A 27,995-nucleotide genomic window follows, 5' to 3' on the forward strand; every position below is an offset into this window, starting at 1 on the left:
GGGGAATTTAGTCAGATTTTGTACAAAAAATAATGCATAATTAGTAGAAAATGCTCAGGATCCAATGAAAGAAATCGTCTAAATAACACCAAGAATGTCCGCCGTGTTTGAAGACGCAAATGTTGTTGGACTATAGCCAAATAATTTAATAAAAGGATGAGTTCATATGGGAATTTAGTAGGATTTTGCACACAAAAAATAATCCATGATTCATCAGAAACCTACTATTTTTACAAGTCATTTGAAAACACATATCATTTTGGGAGAAAAGTTCAAAGTTAACCAAGAAAATACAACCATATCTCAGACCGTAAGGAGGAACAGCAAGATAGATGGACAGACAGACAGACACACAGACAGAAGGACAGTGATAGTAATCTGCCACTGAAACTGCTCTTCTGTCGGGAGATGATGCAGTGCATTGGATGATGCTGGCATATATAATATATATATATATATATATATATATATATATATATATATATAGGATGTATCAACAATAAGTTCCATCCATGCGAATTATTTCACGTTTTCTGCATGTAAAGCCAGAATTATTCCTATAGAACGGATTCATTGGATTTCCATTATTTCCTATGGGGAAAAATGCGTACGTTTCGGTTTTGGAAGGTACCACTTTTGATAAGAGTTGTATCCGGTGACCTCCTACTTGTATTTGTGCAGCCAAAACAATGAAAATATCAACATGTAGGCTCACCTAGCTGACACTAATTGCAGCAGTGTTGAGCGCCCAGGCGGCCATGACAGTAGCCAGGCCTATATGGTGTGTCAAGGGGCCAATAAGACATCCAAGTCCTCATCGCGGGGCTAATCAAGCTGCCTTGATTACTTTCCATGCATGTCTCTCCTACTCTCCTTTCCTCCTCCCACCTTCCCTTCCTTCCTCGCTGGCTGTCAGGCCTTGACATGTCCTTGTTTAGCTCCTCTCCCCACCCAGGTTCTCTCTCCCCCCCCCTCTTTGATTAGCCAAGACATTTGCATGGTCACTACACATTTTTCATTTTAGAAGTCATTATGCATTAGTGGCTCCTGATCGCCCGCCTTGACTAATCCTGATGAACTGAAAATCACAGCTGAAGGTCAACCTGCAGCCGGCCCCTGCTGCACATTCATATTCATATTCAAACAAATCCTGCCTCCATTGTTCATTAGAGACGAGGGACTCCATGGAAGCTGCACGAGGACGGAAAAGCGGGAGGATGCGCCTTTCTCCTCTGGACAAGATGCATTCACAATAAAAGACTGAACTAAAGTTGCAAATGAAACAGCCCCGTGTGTGTAATTATGCAAATGGGCGTGCTTACACCTTCAACGTTATTAACCCTTAAAGGTACATTTGCAAGGTAAGTAATTACCCCCGCAGTCACGACCGGTTTTGTCACAATGGGACACGTGCGGCGGGGAAACAACATTAAAGATGCACTCATTAAGACTATTAATTGGAAGATGTTTTTTTTTTTTTTGGTGCACAAAAGCAAGGCGAGGCTTTGGATTTAACATAAATGTATGCGCATGCATATATAAAAGAATGAGATTTAAATAAAGTGCTTGAAAGTGGTGAAATAAAGGCATTCACGGTCAAATACCTGGAAGATGAATAATGCAGGGAATTAAAAGTGAAAAATAAAAATGCATTTCCACAAAGAAAAAGTACAGCGGAATGAAAATCCAGATCCCGACACTAATTTCTTTTCCGGGATTAGCACTTAATACACAAACAGCAGAATCCGCACAGGCTCTGTTGCAAATGTCTAAGTGTGGAGTCCCCCTGTTTATGTCTCTGGTGGGTGGGTGGGTTGGTGGGGGTGCTGCCGGCCGTGGCTGGGGAACGAGCGTCCTTTAGCACAATTCAACATGTCCGAAAAGGAGTAGGAAGAAGCAGAACTTCCTGAATCCTTATTTACACATTTTAAAGAATGTGCAGTAGATGACCTATTAAGTAATAAAAGAAGAAATAAATAAGATCTGTTTCTTCCTAGTCCGTTTGTGGGTCAACGTAATGTGCTTCAATGCAACTTTGTTAAGCGTGTTGTAATTATCATAAGCGCTACTAATCAACCAAAAAAAAAACCAACACATTTGAGGCACTGCAGGTCCATTGTGAAGTGCAGCACTATGCTAATTCCAGCATTTAACCGTTTCTGCTGGACGTATCAGAGCCTCCGAGATGAAAGCAGATAAGTAATTGCTCTCCTGGTTCGCATTCTTCACTGACAACCCATAAATTTAATTTTACACACACGTTCATTTACATTTTCGAGTATATGACATGATAATTGCGGGAATATAACACCTCCATTCGGCAAGATGCCGCGCGAGGGGGCTTGATTGACGTGAGCGGTGAATTGGAAGGAACAGGAGGCTGAATTGCCTCTCCTAGAAATGATTTTGCCACGCAGGGATGGAAATTAATGAGCATTTACGAGATAATGGCAGTGGCATAAACATCCGCACTGCTGCAGAGGAGAGGACATGATATCCAGTTGGGATGGGCCTCTGATTCTTTACAATCCAAAATAATGGGATTAATGGGATTGGTAGAATCATTTGAAATTAGCTCCAGTTGATGTAGGCATTTGAAATGATATTACGCTGTTCGGATATGCTACAAAAGTTAGCTCAATAGCCGCAAAACTGTACAGAATCCAGTGAAAGAAAATGTCTAACTAATACTAAACACATCCACCATGTTATGGAGGCGTAACATGGAAAATAATATAATAGAGGAGCAACCTATAAGGTTCATTTAGTTGGATTTGGCACAAAATGTAATGCATTATTCATAAAAAATAAAAAATAAAATGTCTAAATCAGGGGTGGGCAAACTTTTTGAAGGGCGGGCCGTGTTGGGTTAAAATAATTGGCAGAGGGGCCGTCTATATGCTGGATATAGGTGGTCATCAAACAGAACCACATACTTGCTCACAGTGCAACAAAACAAGAAGAAAACACATCCGCAGCAAGTTAACGCAATACATAAATCTACTACTACTACTACTGCTACTACTACTACTGCTACTACTACTACTACTACTACGTGGGTGATAAACAACAACTGAGCGCTGAGCATAACACGTAACTTAAAACTGATTTTTCCAAATGCCCTCAACGCATGCTGGGTAGTCCAGCAGCAACAATGTGACTATTTTGGAGACTCAAGCGTGCCACAGTAGCACTGCAAGTCATGTTGCCGGCTACAGTTTTGATGTTGAAGGTTTAAAAAAATCCCCGGTGGGCCGGGTTAATACTAAACACATCCGCCATGTTTGTGGAGTAGTTGACGCCAATGTTGGACAAAAGTGAGATCATATGATATAGGAGAGACTTTAGAGGGGAATTTAGTAGGATTTTGCACTAAATCAAATGTTTTATTAGCAGAAAATGTGCATAATCCAGTGAAAAAGATGTCTAAATAATACAAAAGCTGCCTGCCGTGTTTGTGGAGACTAAAGTCTGACTAAAGTGAGATCATATAATATAGGAGCCACTTCAAAGGCAATTTAGTAAGATTTTGCTCCAAATAATACTGCATTATGCATAATCCAATTACAGAAAATGTTTAAGTAAAACTAAAAATGCCTGCCATGTTTGTGGTGTTGTTGATGCTAATGCTGTTGGACAAGAGCGAGATGTCATATAGGAGCCACTTCGTAGAGGAATTTAGTAAGTTTTTTTCCATAACATTGAATGTATTATTTGTAGAAAATGTGCATAATCCAATGAAAGAATATGTCAAAGTAACACTAAATGTTTGTGGAGTCGCTGATGCTCATGTTCTTGGACTGAAGTCAGCTAATATAATACAGTATAGGAAGCTCTTTAAAGGGGAATTTAGTAGGATTTTGCATCAAATATAAAGTATTATTAGTAGAAAAAGTGCATCATCCAATGAAGAAAACGTCTAAATAATACTGAAAGCATCCAGCATGTTTGTGGAGGGGTTGATGCTGTGGTTGGATGAGAGTGAGGCAATATAGTAAAGGAGGATTTTGGACAAAAATGAATGCATTAACAGTAGAAAAGTGAACATAACATGAAAGGGGGCAATAATACTTGTTGCCCCGGTGTAGCTCTTTTCATAAGCGCTGGCAGCAAACTGGGTACAGTAAATATAACAACATTAAAGCCCTTACGGGTGGGAACAGCAGGATATCCCATTTTTATGTCTTTTTTCTCTCCTCCTCCTGAACCGTTGTGCGCAAAAGATTGATTTGAAGGGTTTGTATCTCAGTTAAACAATGACTTAATAGAAATACAATATGTGTGGCAGGAAGTGGTGATTGCATGTCAGCTATAAACATAGCGGGGGCGTCAGGGTGGGCGTTGCGATGGTTATCAATGACAAGAGCAACTTGGACACACTAGCTGGTAATTACTGGGGATCTTTGGCAGGGAGAGCCGCCGCTAATTAAGCCGAGAGCTTGTGCACGTAGAAAAAGGCAAGAACATGAAATGATGGCCACCCCAAAGGGTCCCGGGGGGAGCCAAAACTCAAGAAGAACCCTCCTCGCTTGTGGACTTGTGACCCCTCGCCTCCCGTGAGCTGACACTGCTCATTTACTATCCAATTACTGCCAAATGCGGCAACACAATTATTGATGGCCACCAGTCTTTGGCGCAAGGGGTGGGGTGGCGTGGGACGCCGCCCTGGGGGCACCTGCCGCGGCGAGACTCTGAAGTTCAAGAGCAGCGACACGCCCATGTGGCGTCCTGGCCTTATAAAGGGAGATCAATACTCCGGAAGCTAAGTAGATTACGGCATGTTTCCTAAATCAATTTCCGTACGCCGGTACATGGGAACTTCCATTTATCACAACATAAAGAATCATGTCCAGCAAAAAGAGCCCGAGGAGACGTCCACATTGATTTATCTCGACACTGACTAAGCCTTTTGAACGTGGCGGCTTCCGGTTAAAGCCCGGGACGCACATTTTACCCACAACTCTCACACGGCAATAAAATAGTGTGCGGTGTGCCAGCACACGACCAACACACCACAACGCACATTTAACAAAACACTCCCCCAACCACCAGAGACCCGATGTAGCACCTGGACTGACCCAGCAATGAGCCACAAGGTACGCAAACAAAAGGAAGACGAAGGTTGGCTTCTCTGCAACCAACTCCATTGCAGTGGGATTGTTTTGCCAACTCTATTGGAGTCAGGCTGGTGTATTTGTCACAACTCATCCAGTTGGTCCTTGGCGAGGCCTCTTTAAAAGGAGAAGCTTTTTTTTTTACTTCTGTTCCTAAATGTAATTAATAAATGTCCTCAAAATGAATATACATATAATATAAAAATATAACAGCATACAACATTTAAAAACAAATAATATCAATACAATTATTATTAGAATATATCATAATAATACATTATAATATATTATCTATTATCCAAACCCCAAAAGGTTCTTATGTATAGTTGGTAAAATTTAAAAAAACAAACTTAAATATTTAGGGATTATTTTTAATAAAGAAATGTTATGAAAAATAATATTCCCAAACCCGAAAGCTTGTCAGGAAAATGAATAAAAAATGTCACATAATCGCACAATTTATTATCATTATTACTCTTATGATGATGATGAAGGTTCTCTGGCATTTTCCTTTAATTTTGCACATAAATGTGTAGTTTAGTCCTAAAAATGATATATCATTTTGAGGATTACTTGATTTTTGTTCCTGTTTAATATAATAAATGGTATGAAAAACAATACGCTCAAACCCGAAATGTTCTCAGGAAAATGTATAAAATGTTTCACAATAACTTACAATTAATCATATTTATTATTATTGTTATTATTATTAAAAAATGACATACCGTATTTTGGAGTTATGCGATTTTTTTTTCTATTTTTAATGATTAAAATAGAAAAAACATTATGATGAAGAATATGCCCTAACCTCAAATTAGAAGAGGAATGTTCTCAAGCATTTTCATTTGATTTTGCAGAAAAATGTATCGTTTATTCATAAGAAGATCTCCAGTACACTTTCGGATTATTTGATTTTTATTGCTATTTCATAAGTATTTGTTATTTGTTAGTAAATGTTATGAAAAATTGTATGCCCGAACCCCTGAAAGGTTCTCAAAATAAGCTCTGCTTCTTCCTTCTCCTTTTCGGACATGTTGAAACGGGCGCGTGTAAACAAGTGACGTCCTTCCAGGTAACGTTGTTACGCATGTTTCAAATAAACTAAACCATCACCGCTGGAATTTTTCACTAGCACGTTGTTCATGAGTGAAAGCATATATTGACATATTTTAGGTGATGTTTGTATTTTCTATGAACAAACCATCGTCACGCCGCTAGATACTCGATGAGGATAACCTTTAGTGACATTAGATAATGGGGTCTTTGCTCGCACATATTGTTCGTGCCCTTATCGTGACAAACAGTTATCGCTTTAAAAGTGCCACCCTTTGTTACGGCGCCCCGCAGGTGTTTTGAAAGCGACGTAAAATGCTGAAAGATGCAGAAATAGAGGAGTGGAGGGTGTGTGTGTTGGGGTGGTGGTGGGGGCGGGGGGGGGGACTTCCCTGTGATGTTGCAGGTAATACAGCCTCCACTGGATCAGCCTCTTCATCAGTGACACACAGTAAATTACAAGTGCTTCAAGCAGCTCAGTGAATTACAGTTCATCACTTGGAAAGGCTTCCAACAACCCCCCACCCCCCTCTCCTCCTCTTGCACACATCACCAGCGGGGACCGGGCGTATCAGATCTGGCGGTTAGGATCCAATTAACACCCTGGCCAGAATCATCTGATTGCATGTGTAAGTGCTGGTATAACTCGTTTATTGTGGCCATGTATCTTCTGTCACAAGGTAAATTTGTTGCCGCTACATCAAAGGTCTGAGATACTTCTTTTTACCTCCCCCCCACCTCCCCAAACTCAGTGATACAACGCCCGCGGGTTGCATTTCAACTTCTTTTGCATCACAATGATGAACCTGCTCTGTCCTCCCAATTTAGCAAGCGTGTCCTGTAGGTAAAAAAGGAGGATGTTTTGTCGTTGTGTTTGACTTCAAATGTGCTGACGCTTGCCAGCCTCGCCGCTCTTTGAGTCAACACAAGTTTTCCTCATGAATATCATAATATTTTCCCTTTAGCTGTAATCACGCTTCTCCACCAGAGGGTATTCATACATGGAAATGTGATCTAACATCGTTTTTTGGGTTGTTTTTTTTAGCCATGCACGCTGATGTCAGCGAGTCTCATCAACTACTCAGGTTACTTCTCGAAAAAGGCAAAAAAAGGCAGATTTCCCATCACTACATTAAAAAAGCTCTTTCGTGCAGACGCCACCAATGGCTTGTACTCTTTGTACCTCACCAACATGGCGCTCTTGCATGCACCTTGCAATGAAATACTCCTCCAGGACCACAATGTCGTGGTTTTTGTTCCATCAGGTCCTGAGCATGCTACTTCCTGGTTGTCACAGGATGATGAGCAGATGGACGGTGCGCATTTATCCAGATCCTCACCAAAATGTCTTCCTAAGCCAACCAGTATAAAGTTTTGTGAATGTTGTTTTGGTGGTCATTGTGTCATCTGGTTGAAACAAAGCTGGCGGTGTGCTTTTGCACGTGATAGCAGAGATACATGTGTCATTTTAACATTTAAGAGGAATTTTGCACAATTATTAGTAGAAAAACAGACATTTTGGGGTTATCTGATTTTTGTTCCTATTTTTTTATTAACACAAAAATAAAATGTAGTCGATTTTTTATTAGAAAAAAAAAAGACTTACATTGGGGTTCCTATTTTGTTTTTATTTACACGTTATGAAAAATTGTTGGTTCTCAGGAAAAGTGAGTTGACTGTACCAAAATATACCATGCATGAATAAAAAACTTATTTTGAAAGTTATTTCAAATTTTGTCTTTTCTAACTTTCAAGGTTCCCAGGAAACATTTTGTGGGATTTTGCACAAAAAATGTTCTCTATATAATACCTGTATATATATATACATATATATTACATATATATATGTATAAGTAAAAACGCTATCTGTAGCTGTACCTATAGCTGTACCTATAGTGGTCTTGCACTGCAAAAAAAACAAAAAAGCAGTCACAGACGCTTCTCCAAGACACAACTTGCAAAAGTCACAACCGGTGACAGCCACACTCGTCTTTGGCGTGAGGATGCATTATGTACACTGGAGGATGAAACTGTCACGGTGTCTCGGTAATCCTCCCCGCCTCTCGTTGTCCGCGTTTCTTTATTTGTATTTGAAATGTCAGTGTATAAATGCCTTCCGGAAGGCGGCGAAGACCAAGGAGAGCGTGGAAGCAGCATGGCGGCGGCAGGAAGGGGATTTACAGGGAGAAATAGGTGTTTATTGAGCGCTCCCGTGGGCTTACTGTGTAATAATAGACCTGTCACATTACGCAAATGCGCAGTATGTGTGTTTGTATGTGTGTTTGTTTCATTGTGTGTGAACGCCGATGCTGCCTGCCTGCCTGCCTGCCTGCGCATCATCAACCTCGGATAGAATTAGTCAGGCGAGAGCGACTTTAGCCACTAATACGGGTAATTAAAACTGCAAGCTGAGGCACTTAGATGCTTGTGTACTAAATAATTTACATGCCATGATCTATGGATCATTTCCCTCCTCTAAATACCAAAGATGGGACAAGAACGAAGGAGGATTTATCAGTAAAGCGGGATGTCATGCTAATAGTAATCCTTTTTCCACTTTTGGCGGTGTTAATCATACACGGGGATCAATCCGCATGGTGGAAAAACATGTTGCTGGATGAAAGCTAATAAAAGAACACACAAGAGAGCGTGTTGTCGTTGGATAATCCCAGTAAATAAGGCAGTTTCATTCTACTGGATGAGTTAAAAACAGACTTATATGTTTAATTAATACATGTTAGGGCAGGCCGCAAGGTGGCCTCGTGTTGGCCACACAGTCAGGGTTTGAATCTCCGTTGGGCATCTCTGTGTGGAGTTTGCACGTTCTCCCCGTGCGTGCGTGGGTTTTCTCCAGGTAGTGTATATCCACTACTTTTTTCTTAAACTTAAATACTGTGTGGCTCACAAGGCAGTGAAGAAAAAGGGAGCTCTTTCTTTGGCAGGAGCCAATCATGAGCTATCAGTGCACTCGCAACAAGCTTGTCAACCCATTGGAAATCGCAGGAGGTCATTATATATAACAGCACATCAATATAACAGTCTGACTCACGGTGTCATCTTAACAAATAACACTCAACTCATCACACAGCAACTTAACACTCAAAAGGTACACCTGAGAAATATACAAATATATACCAATGCGAGTTTCCAATGAACAAAAAAACAACTTTGAAAGTTTTCCCATAATGCATTGCGTCTGAGCCATGCATTCATCGGGACGCTGCAATGATGTCAACCTCCCTCTGGGTTCCTCTGGTGGACAGAGGTAGCATAGCAGCACCATCCATCCATTTTCTATGCTGCTTGTCCTGCAATGAGTAATGACCTCCTGCAATTTGCAGTGCTCGTCGCGTGTTTTTTCATAGCTAATGATTGGCTGCTGTCAAAGAGCTGCCTGGTCCTCACGGACTCGTGCACACCACAATATGCCATTTTATGACGTGGACATCTGCGGCTTATACACCAGTGCGGCTTATGTATGCACAAATCTGTTTTTTCCTGTAAATGTAGTGGGTGCGGCTTATACACCGGAATTTATGGTACGAAACAGTATGAAGAATAATATTAACCCACAAACTTCCCAGGAGTTTCTCTTGAATTTTGCACAAAAATATGCAGCTCATTAGTACAAAAACTGAGAATATCTGTGGAATTCTGCACAAAAATGTACAGTTTATCAGTGAAGAACTGACATATTTTCAAGTGACAAAGAAAACTTAGATCCCCTAAACCCCAAACTAAAAGACATCGGTTTTTAGGAAAATGTCCGCTCAGTTTCCCTGAGAACCGCTGGGTGTTGGGGCATGTTAATTTGCAGAATCTAAAAATCAGTATCTGAAAGTAAATGTGAAGATAATTGGATGCAATTGGTCACCAAGTAGGACAGAAAGACATACAATGGGAGGGAGCATTGTCGGTGCATGATAACAGTACCGCAGGCCTGTGTCCAAGCCTCTAATAACACCTGCACAGGGTAAATATTGAATATTTACATTTACTTACTCCATCCTTGCCTGGTGTTGGCGATAAGAATCAATAAGAATCCTCGGACATAACTAATCCAACTGTTGAGCCGGCCGTTATTAACATCCCTACTTTCCCCTTCCGCAAGGTACATTGTTGCAATGTGATGCTTCAGTGCGCTCGTTCCAAATGACATTCTTGGTCCGTATTGTGCAAATATTACCTTGAAAAAAAGGGACTTATTTGACTATACTCATATTAGTCACCAGTGTAGATGTAGGGAAACCACTAAATGTTTTACTTTTTACTCACTAATTCTTTTTGGGCAAAATTCCACTACATTTTTAAATTAATTAAGCACAACCTATTACAGCATTGAAGTCACCTAAACACATTTTTTCCTACTAATAAACTGTACACTTTTGTACAATATTCCAGTAAATGTTCCTGAGAACCTTAATCATTGAGTTTTCATAATATTTGTTCATAAAACACAGAGAAGTGATAATGAGTAGTATATGTCTGTATTATATGTCCGTTTTTTTTCACAAATAAACTTAATTGTTGTCTAAAATTCTACTAAATTTGGATTGAGAACCTTAATTTTTGTTATCTAACGTTATCTTTCTATAATATTTGTGAATAAAACACAGAGAAGTGTTAATGCTACCCAAAATATGTCAGTATTTTTACTAATAAACTGGATATTTTTGTACAAAACTCCAGTACATTTTCCTGAGAACCTTCATCTTTGAGTTTGGGCTTATTAGTTTCCGTAACATTTACGAACAAAACACACAGAAACACAGACCAATAAACTGCTCATTTTCTACTCATTTTCTCTCATCTCTCATTTTCTCCCTTGGTTTTGTGCCCCTGCCTTCTCCTTGTTTTCTTTCTTTCCAGACCCTCTGGTCCCGGCTGGAGGCGGAGCTACTGGGCACACCTGATGCTGATGACGTACCAGTCTACTTATTATTATTCCTAAGTTGTCTGCGTTGCACGTCACTCTATTCGCACACTAGCCTTGTGTAATTTTTTTGTAGGTGCGTCCAGTCATCAGCGGCTACTCCAAGCCCATAACTGAACACATGGTTGTGTTATCATACACTGCAATGTTCCTATTCTACAGTGTTCCTTTCCCACTCAGCAACCATTTGTGTCAACTTCCCCTCACATGTACTTGCAGATCCTCCAGTGATTGTATGAGCGATATGCGTATCCCTGCATACCTTGCAATTAAGCGTGCAGGGGTGTGACACCAATTGAAGGTGTTGCCATTGTTCGACTCTGTGAAAACGTCATGGAGTGAGGTTATAACGCCAATTTCCCTGTCATCAATGGAGCCCATAATGAGCTAAAGCCATCGTTCTCTGCTACATCCCAAATATGAATAAGACAAGCAGATGTCCTCACATGCAGTCTGGTAGAAAGTCCCAGCAGCACAATGAGAAGAGAGTTAACACTATCAGAGAGTGAAGGTAACGGGCGTTGCGACGTGTTAATGTGTAGAAATGTGTGAGAGAGGTGTAAGCATGTTGCTGTTGTGTAAGTGTGTGTGTGTGCGTGCACGTCTTCGAGTGCATATATGTACAAGTGTGACCTTTTCCACATCACTGACAGCTCTACAAATCAATAAAGGTAAATTAGCGCTGACAAGCAGGTAAAATTAGCTGTCTGCAAGCCATACTGTGTCAACAACGGCACACATGGAAAAACGCCCTTCCATTTGTCATCATTTCTTATCATCTCCGCATGCACCTCAAGTATCCGTTCTTTCTGTGCACAAGGTGTCTTTAAGATGATTATCATAGATAATTCCGAAAGGGTATACGTTATCGGGAGAATTTTGTGGGATTTTGCACAAAAAGGCATTGTTTGTTAATGAAAAACTAACATTTTGGGTGAGATAAATGTTTTTATTAACATATTATGAAAAATAATATGTCCTAAGCCCAAACTCAAAGATATAGTTTTGTAGGAGAAATTCGGTGTAACGTTGAACACAACCAACTAACTAACAACCAACTAACTGTGAAATAGATGGTAACGGTTTCATTTACAGTATTTTGAACATGCATACAAGTTACATTGGAATACATCACATCGTACACTTAAAATATTGTCTGATACAAGATTGTTGATACAATCTGCATCCATGCTTCTGCTGTTTATGTGGATAATTGACATCTTATTGTCCTTATTAAGCTTATTATTGTGTTGTTGCTCCGTGATAATAAGTCATTTGTGTCCGGATCTGCGTATGTCTTTTTCCAATTCCAATTGTTTGTGGTCTGGAAAGCAATAGTAGGTCTTCTTCTTGTCCTGCAAACGTTTGTGTCGTATTGTGAGCGTCATTAGAAGTAGATAAATCAGTGCTTCATGTTGATCAGCCCCTTGCGACGTGCTGATGATGTCGAATGATAATGAATATAATCCTTCCCTCTGCATTGTTCTTGTTTGGGAATCGTGTCCCTATTCCTTGTTGTCTTGGCGATATGATCTTTAGTATTTTTCCAGGTCCTGGATGTCTTTGTAAACGAGCACTCTGGCTTCCGGTGCTCCATTTAGCTTGATGTTGATTTAGCAGCTAAAGCAGTTGCTTTCTTGGCAATATCGGCAGTGCGCTTTTTCAGACCAGGGGTGTCAAAGTCATGCCATGGAGGGCCGAGACACTGCAGGTTTTCTCTCCAACCCGTTTCTCCAGCAGGTGATTGAATTGATGAGCTCCTTCCCTGAAATTGGAGGTGTTGCTCATTAAAAATCACCTGCTTCAGTGAAAGCCTGCAGTGTCTCAGCCCTCCATGGCACCGGTTTGAGAGCCCTGGTCTGACAAAACGCAACACTGACATTGCCGAGAAAGCATTTGGGGAAGCAGGGAAAGATTCAGGGCATTTGGAGTGCCGACTGCAAAATCTACATCAAGCTACATGGAGGACCGAAGGTCAGAGTGCTTGTTGTCAAAGACGTCTGTTCCTTTCAGCTTCTTTCCCCGTTTCAGTAGCGCGGTTTGGAATTTCCTGTTGGTGAACTGAACCATGATGACGGGCGTGGGTGTCTACATCCACCTCCTTTCATTGGAGGAAGTTGTTGAAGCGCCATCCATTTCATCTGGTTCTTCTCTGTTCCCGACTGCCCTGGCGTACCACCTGGGTTTAACCCGGAGCCCCGTCCATCTCATCACTTGCGTTCTTCATTTGCTCACTTATTTTTTCTTTTGCTTCTTTATCTTCTTTAAGAGCGGCGCTCAAGGCAGCATTATTATCCTGGAACACCTTCATTTCCCTGCTCTGTTCTTTATTTTCCTCCCTCAGGTGTTTAACCTCCTCTTGAAACTCAGAGAAACTCTTCTTGAGGCTGTCGTGATTTTTTTTTTTTTTTAGATCATGCTGTACTCGTGCCGCGATTTCCTGCTGTAACTCTTTCATTTGCACAACCAACAGATTCTTCAAGCCGTTATACACTGAGAGCTCCGCTTGGGTGAACGGCTGAGACGGACGCTGCTGGTGGTAGCATTCTTTCCAGGGGAAGTCTCCGCGCCTGAATAAAATTGTTTTTTTCTCGGCATTGTTGCTAAGCAACCGCCTTGCGCTTCGGCGGTTAGCCAGTTAGCTTGCCTTGCTCACGGCTGTCGGCGCCTATAATTCGTTTATTTCGACGAGTCCGTACCTCTCAACAGTCCGAGTTGACGTCGGAGATGTCAGCACACTATTCTAGTTTTGTGATCACGAAGTGCGGTCAGGAAGATGCCAAAATAGATCAAAACTCTTCATGATTTCACCAAAAAAAATGTTTTTCGTAAAAAGAAAAAAAAAAGCCATTATGGAGTTGCTTTGAAATATGAAGATTAAGGTTGTCAGGAAAATTTTGTGTCATTTTGCACAAAAACATACTGCTAATTAGTGAAAAACTTACATATTTTAGGTGAGACGACAATTTTTATTAACATTTTATGAAAAAAATAAAAAAGCTAACATCTTTTGGGGTTATTTGGATTTTTTATTTATTAAAAAAATATTATTATTTTTTTTACATTTACTTAAACAATTAATTTTTTAAAAATTCTAATTAAAAATGTAAATGTAATTCAACTTTTTAAAATTACTATTTGTTCTGAAAATTAATATCACAAAATCCAAAAACAGACAAAAAAATACAAAAATAGTATTACAGATTTTGAGGTTATTTTTCTGGTCTTAGGCCTTAACCCAAATCCTGATGATAAAAGTCCTCAGGAGAATTTAATGTCATTTTGCACAAAAATGTACTGCTTTTTAGCAAAACATTGACATATTTGTTTTTTTTCTGGGTTTAATTTATAGGTGTGAACATGCACCAATATATTCCAAGTCAGATGTAACAAAGCACTTCATGTTTGTCCAATCTGACATGAATTTAGTTGTCTCCTTGGTGTGTTTTCCACACGTCAACGCTTAGCTTCTTTTTGGAATAGCGCTCGTCCGGCTTTAGTATTCGGTGACAGCTTGGAGGATTGCATCGGGGGCCAAATCAAACACACTTGTGGAAGTGGAGGGAATCTTTTCGGAGGGGCGATGTATTATGGATGGACTTAAGGAGATTAAGACGGGAGCTGCTTTACCTGCAGTGGACGCTGCTTGTCCTGGCTCTTTGGAGATTTCAGGCCACTGCCTGGCTGCTGCAAGAGTAATTGCCTTGCTGCTTGTAGGGCCTGGGAAGAAAGGACGGACGGCAGTGTGAGCTGTATTTTTTGCAACACATACATGAATAGCATTTGTCTAGATGAGAGCATGGAGGGGGGTGGGTGTAAAAAAAAAAAAAAAAAAAAAAGCGGCATCAGTAGAATTGACCTGTCTAGTGTGTGCTCAACTGAAATACCCACTTCTCTCCTGCACATTACCAACTGCATTTGCATATTCATAATATCAATTTGAAGTAGAGGTAGCACCGTGTGAAGTGTCCCCGGGAGCTGTAATTAAAGTTGACAAAAATCAACATCAGATTACGTTGGGAATGAATTAACTAGCAGGCCGGCTTTGACGCTATATGCATTGAAATCAAACAGAGGAAGGGCGTGAATGGATCCTTCCTATTTGTCAATTGCGGGGACTGTCATCACAAGCTTTGGATGCGATTGGCAACAAAGAAGCTCGGATTGTGATTTAGGATGCGCTCGCTTGTGGTTCGGTGCTTCGGTACCAAAGATACTTTGGTATAGTTCACTTAGTGTTCACACTGGTATTTTTGTCAACCCAAATGTTGTTTGGGTAGCTTTCGTGACATCGTCCTACACTTAGAGCCCTATGATTTCCGCCTTAGCAAAATCGCAGATGGAATCGCGGAATTAGCCAATAAAAATTTTATCTATTGTTAAAAGCGGAATCTTGCTGAAATTGACATAATGTGAATGAAATGCTGTCATCGTGAGGATAAGGAATGTTTGTGTGGGGAAGCATTTGCCAGGCGGACCGCTCAATCGTGGCAGGATCTCATCGCAAACACCAGCCCAGCCCGCGCCCTTCTGAACAAAACATGTCGAGACGGCAACCTGAAACACCGGCGAAAGATGCCGAAAAACTTGGAAACTCCTCTCTTACAGAGCGTGAATGGACGCTAGGAGGGTTAGCTTAGTTATAGCTACAATCCTTTCTGAAATACCGGGCAAAACTGGCCAATGACGTATTGCATCAATACATGTACGGATTTTTTGCATTTAATTATTTACCATTACAAAAGCTTAAAACGTAAAAAAACGGAATTTGACAACAAATAAAAAGGGGTTTTATAGGGTGCTATACACTTGTATACACAGTGGAACCTCGGCCTTACTACAAAACGTACAAAAACCAATGGATTATTACATAGGAAATGATGGAAATCCAATGGATCCTTTCCAGACACCCAAACATATTAACACAGAACATTTTATAAAGAATAAGTATAGTTTTGCATGCAGAAAAGAAGTGAAATACATATAAATGACGTGTTGAATGGATAAACGAACATGACTTTTACCTCAACTAGCAAAGACGGAGATGCTGTTTCATTCCAGTCATTCAAGAGTGGATGGTTCCAACCATATGCTTCCTCACTTGGACTTTACTGTCAACTTCAGCAGCAGGTACAACCCTCACTACACACTTTCTGTTATGCGTCACCTTTAAACTACTCCCCTTGAAACCTGTGTTAACTAGGAACCTTGACACTACTTCATTCTTTGCTGCGACTTCTTTCTTGAGTTTGCAACTTTGTTTTTGAAGCCGTTGTCGTTCGTCATTCTGTGTGCGTTCTATGAACAAATAAACCACACCCACACATACTGTATGAAAAAAGATGATTAAAAGGATTCCCTGGCCGGAATCTGTCTAAAGCAGGGGTGTCAAACTTGTTTTCATTGAGGGCCACGTCACAATCGCCCATGCATTTGATGAGTACATATTTTTACAAACAAATTGATAGATAAGTTGTTTTGAAATCATAAGTCAAGGTGACTGGTTGGAATATCTTTTTGCGTGATCAGCTAATAACTACAATATCGTGCGGTACAACTTTTTGATATATTTAGCAGGAAAGATGACGTGATCTTTTTCCCTCCTAACTTCGACGTTACCTTGCATTGCTCCTTACGAGGCTCCACTCTTTGGCTCTGCATATGCTAGCGGCCCCGCCTCCGCCACAGAGACAAAGCGTCTGTACAACTGACAGGAGGTCTCACTCTGTTCGCCGTTGTTCTATGAAGCGTTTCTACTGAACCAATGCAGTGAACCCTCTTCCTGTCTGTTTGAAGGCACATAACAAGTCACAAAAGCTGCCCAACCAAGTCCTTACTTCAGTATGCATACACGACAACAATACCTAAGCAAACCGCACTAACGTGCACAAAAGTTCTGGTCCGCACCAGAACACCGAGCCGTAAGTGTGAGCGCAGCCTGATTTCATTCCACACACACCAGCTGGTGGCAGCTGGGCTTGCAGCTTCTTCAAGAGCATCTGGATGAAAGAGCGCGTCGGGGAGGGGGAACAACGTCGTGCACAGCTGCTGCTCTACGTCGCTGCAACAGCGGCAGCAGCAGGCCCACGAGCACCATGCAAACTTTACAGGTTGCTTCTTTCTGGTGAGGGCAGGGAAAAGACGACAACTTCTCTTATTTGTATGCGTGGCGGTATCCATGACAACAGCTGCGTTGTCAGTCAGGACGTGCATATGGCAAAGCTTTACCAGCAGGTGGGAACAGTGTTTGAACAAGTACATTGAGATCCTGAGCAAACAGAAAAATGAGATTGAGGAGGCACAAAAAAATAAGTTGCCACGCTTTTTAGGCCCTCGAGGGAATGTCACCACCTCCATTTGGGGAGGTGGTGTCTGCACAGGAGGAGACAGGCTCTCAAGTAAACAAACACTTTACTCAGGAACTGGGTTCTAAATGCATTGATCTGTCTGCTTGACAGGAGGAACACAGTCGCCACTGCTTTGTATGCAAGTGTGTCTGCAATGTGCATCCAAGTTGAGTATGCAGGCATGACCGTCCAAAGCACCAAACAGCACAAAATGGACAGAAAAGTCATCAAAAGTTTGCTTGAGAGGACGTAGACATTGCAAAGTGCATACCTGCTGTTGCTATGAACAGAAAGATGACATCTATGAATGCACACATTGTATAAACAGCACAATGTGACACATTCTTGAGAAGGAGCGAGAGAGGCTGCTGTATAAATAACAAAGCACTCAGAGGCATATTTGATGCTGATATCTATCACTGAGCTCGGAAAAAAATAAATAAGAGGAGGGAAAATAACAGGGGGCGACCGAGACCGCGACACGGGGATCCTTATGAAAATAAGATGGAACTGGTGTAATTGGTTTCAGATAGTGAGGTCAGGAGAAAGGCGATACAGGCGACTATTATGCGAAAAAGGGACAGAGAAACAAGAATGTTTACACAGGCATTCCCGGGCTACATTAATGGGCATACAGAGTGGAAAAATAATACATCATCTCTGCATTCAAATACAGAGCAAGGAAGGTAATAAGGAGCAGCGATCACAATGCACCTTTGTAAAGGAGCATGCAAAGACCTTAAACAAGCATGAAGCACATTAGCGGCGCCAGGCCAAAAAGCATTACAAATCTCCAGATTGCTTAGCTTATTGTGTGTGGAGGTGTGCGTGTGTACACAAGGAATAAGCCGTCCGCTAAGAATCTTTTCAAATCCACCTGGAGACTATGCCTCATGCAGCCGTGACATCGGAATTGGATACGTCTGAAGAGCTGTGACATTGTGTTTGGACAGCGCAGATCACTTCCCGGCATGTTGTTATTAGGGGAATGTGGCGGATATTGGAATGGTGATGATGATGGCGGCGCAGGTACGAGGGTGCAGGAACGTATGGGGAGAAGTAGCTGTAAACATGGCGGCCGGGGTGAAACAGATGTTTTGCGTTGTGTTCGGTCGAGGGAGTAAAAAGGGGCTGTTGTTCGACACGCCACCGGGCTGTCGGCCAGAACGACTGCTGACAGCGTTGACAGGCGCTGCACAGGCGGGTGGGCGCATAAACACGCACGTACACACAACTGCATGTGATATTATGGAGTTGCAGCAACACGTTCAGCTGGACAAACAAACACGGACCATTGGATTGGGGCTGACGAATCTTGAAGACGTGTGGATTCTGTTGCAATGTCCTAAACAACGCCTGATCCAAACACATCAAAAATGCATTACTGTTATGAACTCCACGAGATAGCTGCGTTTGAAGTACCACAAGAAATTGTATCTACCTCTACATGTGCTTTAAAATGCTACTTCCATGCCAGTGTTGTATTGGACAAATTCATTCTAACTAACAACGGCACCTCTGCTGGTCACAGCCAAGGGGTGCTCTCCATTTTGCCTCGACTGATTCATCAACTGATTGGCAAAGTCCATTCCCAGTAGGGACTACATGTTTATGATGGTAGTAGTTTCAAGTAATGCATGTCACAGTTCAGGCTGCATGCCTTTATTGTGTTGCTTGGTACTTCCTGTGCGCTCTATTCTCCTCAGGCTTCCGGTAGCTCGGTGCGGGGCGGAGCCACGAGCAGCTGCAGCTGGTGCCATTCAACATTTAGTCTCCCTGAGCTAGCTCTTGGTTGTCCGAGTATTTTCCTGCCTGCCTTAATCACTCATGTGTTTGCTGAACCTGTATCTGTTTGTTACTTTCTATGTTCCTGACGACCTGCTACTCGGGAAGCATTCCTTTTATGGATAGAGTTTCCATTGCATATCTTTGCTAGTTTTTATATACAGTCTACAGTCGCCTTTAGACTTGTATTACCCAACAAACAGTAGTAGACATCATAACAAGACATAAATAAGACTCGTGCTCGTGTGTGTTGCCATTAATGTGTTCCCTAGCAGTGAGAGTGGCAGACAGGAAGTCCGTGCGTTGAGTTTCATCTTGCCGTGGGTTACGGTCACAACAGTAGCCCGTCTTTTTATTCGGGATTATCATGAGGGATTATTGTGCCTGTTGTGAGATCATTCAAACCTGCAATAAAAGCCTGTTGTCCCGGTGATCAAGTCTGGTGTTTGTGAGTCTCACTGAACATTTGCAGTGACATTACTGACACCCAGTGACTAGTGGAGAATACTGCGGCAGCGTCTCTGAATGCGTCTACTGAATGCCTTATATTTGTATTTTACTTAATTGAGCCATTTTTATGCTTGAAAATGCTTCATTTCGGCAAATGATATGTAAGATTATCTTAAATTTGCACGTTTTGACTAATGTTAGGCCGTATTCCACCACAAAACAGCATGATTTGTTCATGAATATCTTTTTGAAAAACCGTGACAGAGTGAAGCTGCAAAATTGGAACTGCAACCGGCGAGGGACGACTAACGTACTACAACACTGCAACATACTTCAGGTGTTTCCAACTGAACCAAAAACAAGACGGTCTTTTTCTTGTCTTGTATTCAGGGTTTGTACATGCAAACCAGAAACTGACTTCACCCCAAGCGGGATCAAAAATGGGGCTGTCTTATATTCAGTGTCGTCTCATAATTGGGTCAATAGAGATATTTGATTCCATGAGCTTGCGTATCGGATGCCATTAAGATAGTGTCGCAAATGAAGTGCATACGGCATTCTTGTATGAAAGTGTATCTAAAATGGGTTAAGTTAAGGAGGTTTTGGAGGAAGCAGTGTGTTTCAGGGGGGAAAACTTGGAAGAAAAGCAGATAAATGAGCATTTTATCTCCAATGTGGCTATTTTTTCCTTACATTCATCATTCAGTGTGCACATGAAAGATGCTTGACTGAAAAATAAACAACTCTGCTTCGTGCTCATTTGTGGTATTTGGGGGAAAATGTTCCCCGCCCACCTCCCCCGCCCCATCCACACATCACCTTATTCATTTCTTCCTCTCATCGCCCCTGCCACTCTCCGCCTGGCTCCTTGTTTATTGATTCTCTAGATTAAGAATTCCTTGGGTGGAGGATTGTAACACACAAGCATCAAATTATTTTGGGCTGTGCTTATTTGCCTTCCCCTTGCATCTATTTGGCCTGCGCCTGTAGACAATTATGCCTACCCGGGCCCCAGACTCAGGTGCTAATAATGAAGGACAAATAGAATCATATGTGTAAACTTCCCCCACTGATGAAAATTTATATTAACTTTCTGCCACAGTAAACAGAGCCGCATAGCTACACCCTCCCCGGAGGATTGACAAGATGAATTTGCTCTGGAAGAAAAGCGGCGGCGTGTATAGGAGGAGGAGAGTGGAGAGTGCCACTGTGTCACCACACACTTCATTTTTCACCACAAAACAAGGGGTCTCTTTTTCCCCATCTGCAGGTAATGTTTATGCCTTGGAGTGCATGTGAAACAATGCATTAATGGCTGCACTACATTCAGTCTTCTTCTGCCCTTCTCTGCAGGTTGCAAAGTCTTCACTTCCACCTGGGCCTCTATCGCTATAGCTTCAGATAAGGTGACAGCAAGTCCTTTCAGCGCTGCTCTTTATCTACCGCTGCTCTTAGGGAAAGTCCTTTTCCGAGAGCTTCCACAATGTGCTATCACAAAGAGACAGGCAGGAAGTAAAATAGAGACGAGGTGGAGAATAGTGTGAAAAATGTGTGTGCGTGATGGGCAGTGTGTGGAAGGTCAAGTGTTCTTTTTACAGAAGGCAAAGAACCAAAAAACCCCTAACCTGCAAAGTCTATTGTACATCTGTTCTCCTTTTGGAACTGTCTGAAATAAACCCACTGCAAGGCCCTCTTTGACTCATCATAATGTACTCACAGCACACTGACTCTTTTAAGCACATTTAACTGCATCCAAATGCCCACTGCAGTGAAAGTAGCGTCTTATATGTGGGTCAGTATGGTACTTCTTATAAAAAAAAAAACAGCTCATTCTTCTGACAACAGAACAAGAAAATGTGTCTTGAAAAAGTAAAGGGCGTTTGGCAAGTTCATTTTTGTCTTTTCTGTTGGGAGATTTTTGTGCTTCTTTTGTTAAAGGAGCACATTGTTGACACGAATATAAAACAGTATTCCAAGGCAAGTACTAGCATGTCAACTACTGGAAAAAATGATTTTTTTGTCATAGTAAATGTTACTTTAGTTGTACATGTCAACCATGTGAGAAAACCGTAGTTAATGTATTTACTATAAAAATCTTGTCATGTTAATGTGTTTGCTAGTATTAGGTAGTCAATGTTGTGTACTGTTTACCAAATACCAAATATAAGACGTTTATTTTTTTATATATTTTAATTTTTTAGAAAATATATTTAGATTTTATTTATATATTTTTAACATATTTTACTATATATTTATATTTTATGTATTTTTTATTGTATATAAGATGGGCCGTCTTATATTCGGACTCTAGATTTACATATGTAAACCACCACTGGAGCCGGACGATTTCTCCCCGAAGCAAGTCAGAGTATTTCTTCCTGTCACTCACACGACACTCAAACGAAATTTATTTTTTTTCCCCCGAAAAAGGCGTCTTGAAAGAATGGGCTTATATTATATTATATATTGAGGTCAATACGGTATATCTCAGATTGGAGTACATTTTACTTCAAATAAGCAAATTGGTCCAACATAGAAAGTGCCTTAGCAGGATTTCAGCTATTTAGCTTGCCAGGAGTCCAGGGTGACGACTCCATCTTGGGGGTTTTGTAGATTGCGGGTCAATAGTATGTCGAGTCTGTCTGGTCCTGTGGAGCTCAGGTTAAGTGTCACCCAATTCGAGGGTCGATCGGAGAGTTGTCTGACCTTAAACTGAAGACGACCTCGCTGTAGCTGCTCTACTTCATGTGCCTTTTTCAGGCTACCTAGTCTCACTAACTTTGCTCACCTGTCTCTATCTATCATTCCAACCATCTGGTTGTCTTGTGAATATTCCAATTATGACGACGTGTGTTTGACCTTTAAGTGAGCTGTAGAAGATACAGTCATCTGCCGGCGTCTATCCATCAGTGTTCCGACGCAGCAGCGTTTTTCTATCTTGTGCATGCATGAGTGCTAAAGGTGGCATGGGGATGGGGAGTACAGAGTGTGACGAGCAGAGGATAGACTAAAAAAAAAAAAAAAAAAGTCTCACCGATGAGAATGTAGCAATGCATAGGTGTGGGAATACATCAAACTAAGCTATGAGTCATAAACACAGTCTCTTGTTTCATTCCCCGCCCTTTTCCAAAAGGGCTAATCTACATCTTTCATCGAATCAAGAATGGAAATGTGCGAGAAATGCTTCTTTTCCAATTTCATGCTGAAGTAGCTCAAGTTAGTGGCTGTAATTTCTCCTAACAAGAAAACGTAGCACTCGGTTGCACACTGCGTAAAGGGAGCGGGGCTTCCTTTCTGATTTTGCTGCTGGCTTTGATGAATGTGCCAAAAAGCGTGATCGTTCCATCATTGCACTCTGTGCACGGACAGAACAATTACAGCTGTTATTAGGAAGTAAAAGTTGTATGACGCATAAATCACACAGAGGACTGGTGATGCTGTTCACACAAATGTTTAGGCAGGAAGAGAAACTTGCAAATGAAGACCGCGGCGCTGATTTGGTTGATGAAGTCCAAACAGGTATGGAGAACGGTATGGCTGGAACAATACCACGCATGGCAAACCCCTGGCTCTAATGTATATTTATCATGTAAACCTCTGATAAGAATGCATATGCAGAAACATGAGCGTGAAAGCGCTATCAGCTTAGTGCCTAGTCAAGCTTGAAGTGTGGCGGCGACGCCGCCTGTTTCACAAAAGGGAGTTTCTGCATATGCTCGCTTTTATCAGGGTGGAACAAGCGCCGATGAATTGGGTGCGAGTTGTACAGGCTGGCGCTGTGTGGGTAAATAAGCAGACTTGATGAGGAATGGGAACATATCGTAGCCTCCGGGTGAGCGGCCTGCAATTTAACCGCCATGGTCCTTCTTAGCGGTGCGTCAAGGAACACTGTCATGAACCACTGTGGCTGTAGGCAACCTCCTGACCGTGAGCTGCCTTTGCAGTATCATGAATGGTCATCATGCAGCATTGTCATGGTTTTTAACATTGTTAGAGCCTTCTAGACATATGTCACCTTCATACTACCCAATACAGACATAATAAGAACAAATAAGACATAGTATAGGCTCACACACACACACACACACTCCGAGCCCATGGTTTGTTTCATTTCATATGCTTACTACATGCTTACATAGTAATAATACTTATGTACTGGTACATTATAATTACACACACAGTTTTTACACACAGCAACTAACCTGTGAAAACACTGCAGCTTGTTCGATAACGATGCTGTGTTAGATCGGCTTACCCGGTCCGTTGTCTTTGATGCCATTTTTATGCTTGATTTAGGCCAAAAACACATCAAATTAGCTTTTACATCGGAACTGCAATATGATTTTTTTAAATTTATATATTTGGAAAAACCATGATTGAGTGAAGCAGTGGACGCTGAAGCGCCAAGTGGCGAGGGACGACTGTACGCTGATCCAGAGAATGACAATGGACTTGAGGATCTGGTTGCGGTGTATCTGTGCATTCAAAATGCCATCACTAAAATGCATATACGGCAGTGGTTCTCAATTATTTTGTGTCATGCCCTCCCCAGGGGACTGAAATGTTTTCAAGTGTCAAAATGCATGATGAATACGATAAATGTGTACATGTTGGCAGCTCTGCACTAACACTGAAAGTACTCCCTGCCTCTCACGCCCCCTTTAACAGCTCACCGTGCACCCCCCAGCGGGGCCCGCCCCGCTATTTGAGACGCTCTGATATGCAGTAATATGGCAATACAGTAAAATTGCACATTTTGGAGTGGCCTTTTATTGTGGCCAACCTAAGGCACACCTGCACAATAATCATGCTGTCTAATTAGCATCTTGATAACTCTTGACAAAACTGCTCTGGTTGGTTATTGCCAAGTTTCAGTCAAAGAAGATGCAGAGGACAGCCCGAAGCCGACGTTAAGTAACACGTCAGTCTGTTTGGTAGCCTTGAATTCCCGCGGCGCGGCGCTTATTTATTGCATTTGTATGAGAGGCTGTGAAGAGGAGCCGCCGCGCTTCCATATGTACACACGCTAGAGTGTTTGGAAGCAATGCATAAAGAAAAGAGCATCTCCCTTAGCAGCCTGGTCGTATTACAACTACAAACAGCTCGGGAGATGGCACAGAGCTCTTTATCTATTCAAGAAATGGGTCAGGGATGAAGGTAATCTGAGGAGCAGAAAGTGTTAACAAGTAAAGCATAGAAGAAAAAATACCTGGAGATCCTGTGTGTGTTAGATAAAGAGGACACCAATGTCATTAACGCTGCCCCCGCTTCTTGAAACCAGTCATTTTAAGATCTGAGGCAGAAAGGGAGGGCTTGGTTTGGGGGTTACACACAACAAACCATCGGGCATGCGTTTCAGAGACTGATTTGTTACTATTCATGGCTAAAGCGGAGGGAAACTGTAATACTAGACATGCTTGTTAAATTCACAACACTCCAAAGCTGCCTTCTAGCAAAATCCTGTCTTTTGCTTGTCAGCTTAAGACAGCCCGCCATATGCATATGTAGGATTTTTTAAGCTCTGTTAAATGGATAGTGGGGCCGTGGCCTATCAAATGACTCTAAGCCACTTGGGGGTAGGTTGGATTGGAGGGGGGTGGATCGTGTATGGAAAAGCAAGCTAGCAATGCATCACATAAAAAAAAAAAAGATATTTACATGTACTATTCCGATATTAACAACACTTTAACCCAACAACAATGGCCACAAAAGATATGATACACACGTGTTATGGGTTGTGCACTTATAGATCCAGTGGCCGTTTATTTCCCAGCGCTCAAGCGGCTAGGGAGGCGTAAAAGGAAATGAGTTGTGAAGTGACCATTGATCCTAGCTTGCAGGTTGGCAAGCGTGAGTGCAGGCCTATTGGCCACAGCGTGTGACCGCTGAATGCCTGCCTCTTATTTACACGAAGGTGGTGGGTAACCCTGGCCTAGTTCATTTGTCAAGAGCCTAATGCGCTAACACAGGAGGGAAATCAGTGTTAGCTCAGTTGAATTAACTACAAACACGTTGCTAGGGGTGGCAACAGCAAATGGCACTGAACGTCGGGATTGTATTTGGTTGATACTGGATCTAAGTGCCATTCATGTTGAGATTTGGAGTGTTGTGTATAAACATGTACTAAATAAAACGTCGGCCTGACTTTTGCATACAAAATAGTGCCTGCGGTGGATGCGGACTAATGACTAATGACTATCCTGCTGTGTTGCATTCAAAAAAATACAAGTAGGAACTTAAAAAAAGTCTTTAATTATTCTGTGTCTTGTTCCGTACGTTTGAGTCTTACAAAAGACAAAAATTGTATCTTTTGTACGCACGGGCCGGTTACCGGTTTCAAGATATATGAAAAAGTAGTGGGTTCAAAACCAGGAAAATTGTGTGTCATACCGTTCCTGTGGCATGAGAGAAAGTGGAGGTCCCGCATGGCGTGGAAATACTTTGTCACGTCCTGTTTTATTCCTCGCAGTCGGAACTGGGCTTTGACGTGTTGACACCACAGCCGTGTGCTGTGTTGCCAAAAGTCGGGCATAGATGGCACCGGTGTTAGCTGCCTCGTAAGCATTGAGCGGCGCTGGTACGGCCGCGCTATTGTCGCCGTTGTCGGCCGACACATTAGTCACGTCGGGGGTCACTAAATGCGGAGATGTGATTCAGAACGAGACAGGAGTCGAAGATAATTGGTAATGTCTGTGTTGCTAACATCAATCACATGCCCCGGAAACAGACATTTGTGGAAAAATGTGTTTGAGTCTTACAAAATACAAAAATCTTATCTTTTCCTCTAGAAATAAGTCAAAAAAGGCAGGTCGTCTTAGATTTATAGTTGCAAACCAACAAACAACTTCTCCCAGAGCTTTTCTTCCTGTCACTCACAAACGCTGGGTGAAAAAAAGGGCTCAAAGGTGCATCGCAAGTTAGCAAACAACTGAGGAGGAGTTAGGATGCTAATTTTCAGATAATGATGTCATGCCGACTGTCTGGTGCAAGGGTCTGCAACTCGCGGCGCTTCTGCTGTGGCTCCAGCTGGTTTATGGTTCTGTGCAGTCCCGATGCCGTCATCAGCCTTTCAAAAGTTCTGCATGGGAGTTGAGTGTGTGCCCTGCAATTCTCCGCCAAATTGCTACGGTGAGTCAACTCAGAAGTGTAACTAATTGATGTGCTACAACACCTTTATTGCAAATGTTGATCCAAACTTGGCAGAGAAGGCTTAAGAAACATGACCAATTACCAGGTGGCAACAGGTGTGGCTTGTCACTCCAGCAGGAGGAACAGGAAAACAGAAAAGCAACGTGACAATACGTTTAAGGAAACTACATACATGGATACTGTATATACAGTATGTAGCGTTACCTTCAGTTTAGTGGGCAAATAGGCTTTGTTTTTGTTTTTTTTATTTGCAAATTAATTTTTTTTGTTATTTCACAAAATGCCAATGATTTTGTTTTGGATTTTTCCAAATCGTCTTAGTAAGGGGGGGGTCACCTCGTATTCTTCTTGCATTGCACTTGCAGTTTAGAGTAGTAATGGGAATTTGACCACATGTCTTTAATGAACTGCAGTTGTCCCGTGCTACACTGTGTTCCAACATTGCACCCTCACTCTCTCGCGTTTTTTCACAAATTAATTCATTAACAAATCATCACTTTTTCATGGTTGAAGATGGCCAATTATTAGTCCAAACATATGCATGTAAAAGCAAATTGTATGTATTCTTGGCCCAAATTAAGCATTTCCAGGAAATACAAGTGTAAAGGCATTTAGAAGATGTCATATATAATGTAATATCTGTGACGTTATGTGCGCCTTGAAGAGGCGGGGCCTGGGAAGCGATGTGTGTGACGTCAGCTAGCTACTGTAGAGTTTCTGAGTGTTAGCATGGTTAGCTGTGTGGAGAGCGCCAGTGACTGGCGTGAGTTGTGGCTGACAGCAGCTCCTGTGTGAATGTGCCTGCGCCATTGCAGTAGTATCCTACTACACTGGCTGCCAGGGACGTTACATTGATGAGACAATAGCCACTAAGTATGCTGTCAATGCTAACGTGTGAGTCTATGGAATGTCTTATTTTCTATTATTATGTCAACTATATTGGTTAATACAAGCGTAAAAGTGACTGTAACAGTGTTGTTTCATATCTAATAATGCCAACAAACATATTTAGAAGGTATTAAACACGATTTCTATGCTCTAACTACAAAAATATTCCAGTTATAAATAAGGAATCCTGTTTCGCGGTCGGGTCTGGAACCAATTAACCGCGATAAACGAGGGACGACTGTATGCGGAAAACAGTTGGTAGAATTTGTCTTTGAA

At 41.8% G+C, this 27,995-nt stretch overlaps 1 protein-coding gene across 18 annotated transcripts in view; it reads right to left on the reverse strand.

Annotated features, from left to right (window-relative positions):
• foxp2 (forkhead box P2) overlaps window positions 1–27,995 on the reverse strand; it is a 142,878-nt gene that overhangs the window by 34,782 nt on the left and 80,101 nt on the right. For 17 of the 18 annotated variants that reach the window (XM_054799933.1, XM_054799937.1, XM_054799935.1 and 14 more), the window contains one exon: window positions 14,731–14,820. In XM_054799933.1, the coding sequence (XP_054655908.1) occupies window positions 14,731–14,820 (90 nt within the window). Of the gene's footprint in view, window positions 1–14,730; window positions 14,821–16,124; window positions 20,434–27,995 lie in introns of those variants that run through there. The other variant, XM_054799947.1, reaches the window with a different exon arrangement.

This window comes from Dunckerocampus dactyliophorus, chromosome 15 (assembly GCF_027744805.1).
Source record: "Dunckerocampus dactyliophorus isolate RoL2022-P2 chromosome 15, RoL_Ddac_1.1, whole genome shotgun sequence".
Classification (NCBI taxonomy): Eukaryota; Metazoa; Chordata; class Actinopteri; order Syngnathiformes; family Syngnathidae; genus Dunckerocampus; species Dunckerocampus dactyliophorus.